Genomic DNA, 6910 nt, shown 5'->3' on the forward strand with positions numbered 1-6910 from the left:
CCGCCGCCGCCGCCGCCGCCACCGGCGCCAGCTGTCCCTCACCAGCGCCCACAGCGCGCATGCGCCCGCGCCCGGAGCCCACCTTGCCAGTGCGCGCCCTGGGCGGGGCGCAGCACGCTGATTGGATGCCTCGCGGAGGCGGGGCCGGGATTGGGCCGGGGCGGCTGCCGTCTGCGTGGCGGAAACGGGGGAGGGGCACTCCCCGACGCGTGCGGGAAGGGGGGCCGCGGGCCGGAGGGGAAGCGGGGCGGGTCGGAAGAGGTGGGTCGCCCCCTCTGCTGGGGACGCTTTCTTCGGGGGGCGGTGGGTTTGAGCTGAGCCGCTCCGGGACCCCGGTGGTTGGGGCGATCGAGGAGAGTGGCCTACGGGTTCACGCAAAGGGGAGGGGACTGAGAACTTAAGCCCGCCTCACCCCGGAGCGGCCTGGTTAGACCTGGCTTGGTGGGTGGGGAGGAGAGAGGGCCCGAGGCCGGTGGCGGGGGTGGTCGCTGGGAAGAGGGTCTGGAAATAGGTTTAAAGCGGGGCTGAAGGTTGATCCTGGGGCGGCGTCTCGGGATGGGGGCACGTGATGGGAGCTTTGGGGTTAAGTCTTGGTGCTTGGGTTTGAGGCTTCGTAGTTCAGTGAGGTGGGATGGAAGGGACACGCAGAAATGGCAGCTCGGGCTTAGCGCCTTGAGATGCGACGCAAGGGTTTTGTAATTATCTTTAATCGGCCCTCTTCCCCTTCTCGCAAGGGGTCTAGAGTCCGTGTTCTCTGAAATGTTTGGAAAGAAAGAAGGACCAAGACTCTTCTGACAACTTAGCTCTGGGAGGCATTTAGGGAACTGAAGGCCCAGGGCTCCCACCCTAAGTGGGAGGAAACACAGGGTCCTGGTCTTTGCCCTCCCCTCCTGCAGGCTGCTACCATGAGGTCAAACGAGAACACCTTGCTGCTGGGGAAGAAGGTGGTGCTGGTACCCTACACCGCAGAGCACGTGCCTAGGTAACAGTCCATCTAACATGGGGTGCAAACCAGCTCTCCCAAGATGCAGCTAGGAGGGTCAGCCTTCCTTAGCCCAAATCTCAGAGGCTGTTTCCTCTAAGAAGGAGAAACATTGCTGTGAGAAGTCATTACAGAAAGAAGTGATCACTGAAGCAGAGGATGAGGACTTCCCTGGAGGAAGTCACCCCTCCCCTTGCTTTTCCCTTTCATCCTCTCGGCTTCCTTTTTGGACTTTCAGCAAGGAATTATTTTTTGTAAACTAAACGGGTGTAAGAAAAGAAACTGCGTAATTGTATATCAGTGACTTTCCTCTGTTGCCAGTGAATATGCTTAGGTTTTTTTCATTTTTAAGATTTATTTGTTTATTTTAGAGCGGGAGTGAGGGGGGGAGGGGCAGAGGGAGAGAGAATCCTGGAGTAGGCTCCCCGCTGAGTATGGAGCCCAGACATGGGGCTCCATCTCAGGACCTTGAGATTATGACCTGAGCTGAAACCCATAGCCGGCTGCTCAACCAACCGAGCCACCCAGATGCTCCAAATATACTCAGTTCTTGAACATGATGGTAGCTTGTAAAACTGAGCTGATGGGTTGTTCTGATGTCTACTGTTTGGAAAGGCCAGAACTGAGTCTCAGGGTGGGACTTTTGCTGGGGCAGTTAGCAATGTCCTGTAGGCTGGGATGGTGGCGATGTAGGGGTGTATTCTCTACTTGTCGTTTTTCTTTTTTAAAGATTTGATTTATTTGAGAGAGAGAGAGCAAGTGTGTGCACACAAGGGGGGGTGAACTGGGCTCGATCCTAGGACCCCAGGATCATGACCTGAGCTGAAGGCAGACACTTAACTGACGGAGCCACCCAGGCGCCACTGTAGTTTTTCCTTTTGGGGGGGGTTCCTGTCTGGCCTTTGTGGAGATACGTCCAGCCATCCTTAACTGAGGTCAGCTTGCCATATACTTCCGCTCAGGAATTTGAGGAATGTTTGACTTCAGACTACTCCGCACTGACCCCTGAGACAGGATGGGAAGCTGGATAGACAGAACTGATCCCTCCTGCTGGTCTCTTGGAAGACCAGCCTGCTTCTAGGTCTTGTGCTTATGGCCCTCTGCCTAAGGAGCTATTATAACCCTTTCCTTGGATTTTGTTGTTGTTGTTAAAGAGAGGAGAGAGAGAGAGAGAGAGTGAGCCCGAGTGTGAGCAGTGGGAGGGGCAGAGGGAGAGGGAGAGAGAGAGAGAGAATCCCAAGCAGGCTCCATGCCCAGCTCGGGGCTGGCGCGGGGCTCCATCTCACAACCTGGACATCATGACCTGAGCCGAAATCAAGAGTCGGACACTTAACTGACAGCCCACCGGGCGCCCCTCCTTGGATCTTTTATGAGCCCTGTGTTAGCCCTGTGGGGTTCTCCTTCCTACCACCCACTTCTCAGACCTGTACTTCTGAATCAGGCCCTTCCCCTGTCCTTGCAGGTACCACGAGTGGATGAAATCTGAGGAGCTGCAGCGTTTGACCGCCTCCGAGCCACTGACACTGGAGCAGGAGTATTCGATGCAGCGGAGCTGGCGGGAGGACACGGCCAGTGAGGAGCGCCGGCTCTGGGCTGGGCTGGCAGCGGGAGGGCTGGCTCCAGAGGTGGTCTCCAGGTTCCCTCCGTTTCTCATTCCAGCTGTAGCCCTCCTGGGCCCCAGTAACCTTATGAAAACCCCTTCATGGAAAGTCTGGAAGGTGCCTGAAACCGTCATACCCTGATGCCCACGGAAGCCAGTCCCTGTGACTGAGGCTTCTTTTCCCCCCACTCAGGGCATCAGGCTTGGAAGGATCTAGAGGAAATAAAGCATGTGGGGCTCTGGCTGTAAGTCGAGGCCCTGCCCCTCACATCTCTTGCTCAACCGCAGCTGTGGTTCCTGCTCTCTGAGAGTATAGCCGCTGTCTGGACTCCCGTGTTTTCCTGCATGAGGCAAATTTAGGGCTTTGGCATCAGCTAAAAGAAGCTCTGGGCCTGTTTTCCTCCTGGCACACAGTGCTCTACAGTACTCTGGTTTGGGTAGGAAGACTGTCGTCCCTTCCCTTCCTCGGGGAGGGTGGGCGATAACCCTGCCGCCTCTTTCCTTAGAGTGCACGTTCATTGTGCTGGATGCAGAGAAGTGGCAGGCCCGGCTGAGCACCACTGAAGAGAGCTGCATGGCGGGAGATGTAAACCTCTTTCTCACAGATCTAGGGGACCCTTCCCTGGGGGAGATTGAGGTCATGATCGCAGGTTGGTCCCACCTGGCCCTGCCTTCCCTCCCTTCTGGCCCTCGGAGCCGCTGAACCTTGAGCCAGCTGAGGCTGCGTAAGGCACTCAGCTCGGTGGGAGGTTCCGCACTGGGGAACCCGGCACCGAGCTGGGGCACGCTGCCGCCTGGCACTCCAGTGGCCTGCTGGTTCACCCGTGGTCGTTTGCTTTATTCCTGTCTTCTGCTTAGGGGTGAATTTAACCTTCGGTTTTGGGGGGGTCTTCCAACTTTATTCTGCCTCATCCCCACTGGGGGCCTGAGTGCTGGGAACCCTCCCCAAATGCATGACCTTTCTTGGAGCATCTTCCTGTGCTGCGGGGGAAGCCCCGCTAGTTTGTGTTCTCCTTGGTCCCCAGCTTTCCCCTAAGACTGTCCTTATGAGCAGGACACTGAGGTTAAAGGGTCAGCTCTGGGGTCGGGTTGCTGGGTGCCTCTAATTGGGAGCCCTTGTGTGAGTCGTTTCAGCTTGTGTGTCTATTTCCCTATCTGCACAACGGCAGTAATAGTACCAGCCGTGTCGAGTTGAGGATGAAATGAAGTTTTGGCTGCCTCACAGCTGTGCCTACAGCGGAGCCTGGCACACGGTGCCAGTGATTGCCATTGTTTCTCCTAGAGCCCAGCTGCAGGGGCAAAGGCTTTGGCACTGAGGCTGTTCTCATGATGATGTCATATGGTAAGGAAGCCTGAGAGACAGTGGAGAAGTGGCCAGGCCCCAGGTGAGGGCAGGGGCATGTTGGGAGCAGGCCTTCTTCAGGCCTGAGGGTGGGGGGCAGGTGACAAGTGCCTCCACTGCAAAGTGGGAGAGGAAGTGCAGGGGCTGTGAGGGGTTGCTTCATCCTGTGGCTCGTCCCTCTCTCCGATCTTCTCTGGGAGGAGTGACCAAACTAGGTCTGACCAAGTTTGAGGCTAAAATTGGGCAAGGAAATGAACCGAGTATCCGGATGTTCCAGAAGCTGCGCTTTGAGCAGGTAAGGATGTTGCTGGTGGGAGGGCGAGGCCCGGGGCGGGGCTCAGTGGTGCTAGAGCTTGTGGCTGTAACTTAGCTGCCCCTGCTGTCCCTGGCTCACATAGGTGGCCGTGAGCAGCGTCTTCCAAGAGGTGACGTTTAGGCTGATAGTGAACGAGCATGAGCGGCAGTGGCTTCTGGAGCAGACCAGCCATGTGGAAGAGAAGTGCTATAGAGATGGGTCGTCGGAGTCCCACTGACAGCTGGCCTTGTTGGCAGCCACCCTGTGTGAATGGGGGTGTTGGGACCACGCAGTCCAAAAGCCCAGAGCCCTGTAACAGAAGGTGAACTGTCGGGGCCTTTGGGGCATAGTGCCCCGGGCTCCTCTGTAGCCTGGGACTCTCCTTGTGGGGCCCTTCAGACTCTGGGCTGGACTTGCCTTGGCCTCCCTCAGCCTGGCCATGTGGATGAGTGACTTCAGGGCCAGCCCATCCTCCTGGCCAGCCCTGGACTCCTGGAACCTGGTGTGGACAGCGTGAATCCCCAGGAGGCAGGGTGGAGGTGGGAGCAGAGGCGAATGAGGGCCTGGTGAATGGAAGGCCAGAGGTGCCACCCTGGGGTGGAGGCCCTGGCTAGGAGTAAAGCCTACTGCACAGCACCTTTCCCGGCTTTTCCTTGGGCCTATGTGCAGGTGAGCCACCAGAAGGCGCAGCCTGCCGCATCCAGTCCAGCGTGGTAGGATCAGGGCAGGAGGAGCTCAGTCTGCTTTTGTCCTGCAGAAGCAGGCTGAGTGTGACCCCAAGAAGTTTGGAAGTGAACGAGCTAGGCCCTGAACAACAGGTGGCTTGGAAACTAAGTGGGCGAGTATCCTCGTTCTTGCTTCTTCCTCCTCTTTGGATCCAAGAGTGTTTTGGATGCAGCTCCTTGTGGCTGAAGCACCCCTCTATCGGTGAAGCCTGGAGCCGCTGCTTTTTTGCAAGGGCTGCAGGAGGAAGCAGAAGCCACTCAGTACTTTTCTGAAGGGGGGGGACCTGTGACCTCCCCACTTGGCGCCTCGCTTCTCAGCCTCTGGGAGCAGCTGTGCCTGACAAAGCCACAAGGGGGCGCCGGAGGCACAGGTTTGGGAAGGCGGGGCTGCCCGACAACAGGATACAGGACACCCCTTGATTCCCAACTGTCCCATCATAATCTCCGTGGCCATTGAGAGGCCAGATATGTTTCAAAATGTAGTCATGGAAGAGACCCTCGAGGGTACTTGGTATTCTCAAAGGGGGGAAACCTTCAGGTGAGTTGCCGTGATTTGCTCAAGGTAGCGGAGCCAGAACTATTGCTGGGGTCCTCAGTTCCCAGCCTCCCCCCCACCCCATCTGGCATATTCCAACACTTCTATGTAGGTGAAAAACTAGATCTGACTTTGCTTGCTGAGTACAAAGGGGTTTGTTGTGTGTCTGGCCCCTCAGTGATAAGGAGTTCCGTCAGCTTCGTCAAGAGGCCCCCACGGCTTCCCCACCCAACAGGTGAGGTGGTGGGGGGGTCCCTCTGCTGCCCCGTGGAGCAGTCTTTAGGCCTGGCTTACCTGTGAGGGGCTTCCACGAAGGGTCACAAGCTAGAGGCAAGGTTGGGAGGGGGTGGGCCAGGCCCGAGGCCAGGGTGCGATGAAAGGGTTTTGAATGGTTTCTCTTAAGGATGGTGGGAATCTAAGCTCTGACAGGAGGCCAAGATGACCAGATAGTGATCCAGCCTTCTCTGAACCGTAGGGGCTCCCTGGGTCCTCTTTGATTATCGGTCTCCTTGAGCATCAGTTTCCCTTCCTTCCCTCCAAGCACCTCTGGGCCTGGCAGCCTCAGCCCTTGATGGCCACCCTGGCCGACTTCCAGGATGTGGCCTCAGGTACCAGGGGTGGAAGAGACCTGGGTCTCTTGAGGAATAGCAGGGTATTTTGCCCTTGGAAAGTCCCTTCCACCCCACCTGCCACAGAACACGTCCTGGACCACGGCCCTCTGGTCATGTCCACAGCCAGATAAGATGGGGAATCCAGTGCGAGCTCTGGACACTCCTGGGGATCCCGCACCCCACTGGCTCTGAGTGGGAGAGATTAAAGCCATGTCTTTGCATTCCCAATGCAGCTCCATCCGGGATTCACAATTTCAGTGCTCTGAATTAGAAACTGCATGAAGTCCTCTGAGCACGCGGATCTTCCCTTCCACTTCCTACAATAAAGGTTTCTCAGGGGCAGCCTTGCATGCATCCAGGAGCTGGGCAGGTCCTACTGCCATGGGACCTGTGCAAAGCCCAGGCAGCTACGGGGCCCAAGGCCCTCTGAACGCAGCTGCCCACATTCTACTCCCCGCCCCTGGAGTCTGAGAAGCTTGGACTGTCCTCCCCTCCAGCTGTACCCCACCCTCTCAGCCAGAGGCTACCCTGGGAACACCCAGAGCTCTAAAAGAAGACACAGAGGCTGAGGCAGTTTGGAAGCCAGTTGAATTTCTGGAGTCCTTACAATAGGGTGGTTGGGCAGGAGTTAGACCGTCTCCATGCTGCCTGGGGCTCCAGGGTAGGAGCAGAAACAAAGTTTAAGGCTGAGGTTGCCGCTATGTCCTGGATGCAACAACCTGGGAAATCATGTTAAATCAAGGAAATAAAAAATCCCTCTAAACTCTGATACTGCACTCAAAAAAAAAAAAAAAAATCAAATGAACAAAAATAAGATGCC

General features: G+C 56.7%; 1 protein-coding gene across 4 annotated transcripts; it reads left to right on the plus strand.

Moving 5' to 3' along the window:
* Positions 1 to 213: 213 nt before the first annotated feature.
* NAT9 (N-acetyltransferase 9) lies at positions 214 to 6859 on the plus strand. 4 transcript variants are annotated; one of them, XR_015769309.1, is made up of 8 exons: positions 214 to 261; positions 897 to 982; positions 2445 to 2554; positions 3089 to 3232; positions 3865 to 3924; positions 4125 to 4219; positions 4323 to 5714; positions 6324 to 6859. XR_015769309.1 is itself a non-coding variant. In XM_028112653.2 (7 exons), the coding sequence occupies exons 2-7, from the start codon at positions 906 to 908 to the stop codon at positions 4455 to 4457; spliced, it is 621 nt and encodes a 206-aa protein (XP_027968454.1). In that variant the 5' UTR covers positions 214 to 261; positions 897 to 905; the 3' UTR covers positions 4458 to 6859. The 4 variants fall into 4 exon arrangements, 3 of the variants coding, with proteins under 3 accessions (XP_027968454.1, XP_027968457.1, XP_027968455.1); XM_028112653.2 differs by having other exon boundaries at positions 4323 to 6859; XM_028112656.2 differs by lacking the exon at positions 214 to 261 and adding an exon at positions 291 to 441 and having other exon boundaries at positions 4323 to 6859.
* The last annotated feature ends 51 nt before the right edge of the window (positions 6860 to 6910 follow it).

This window comes from Eumetopias jubatus, unplaced genomic scaffold, assembly GCF_037043125.1.
Source record: "Eumetopias jubatus isolate StellerSeaLion01/CBP00866 unplaced genomic scaffold, mEumJub1_p1.0 scaffold_10, whole genome shotgun sequence".
NCBI lineage: Eukaryota > Metazoa > Chordata > Mammalia > Carnivora > Otariidae > Eumetopias > Eumetopias jubatus.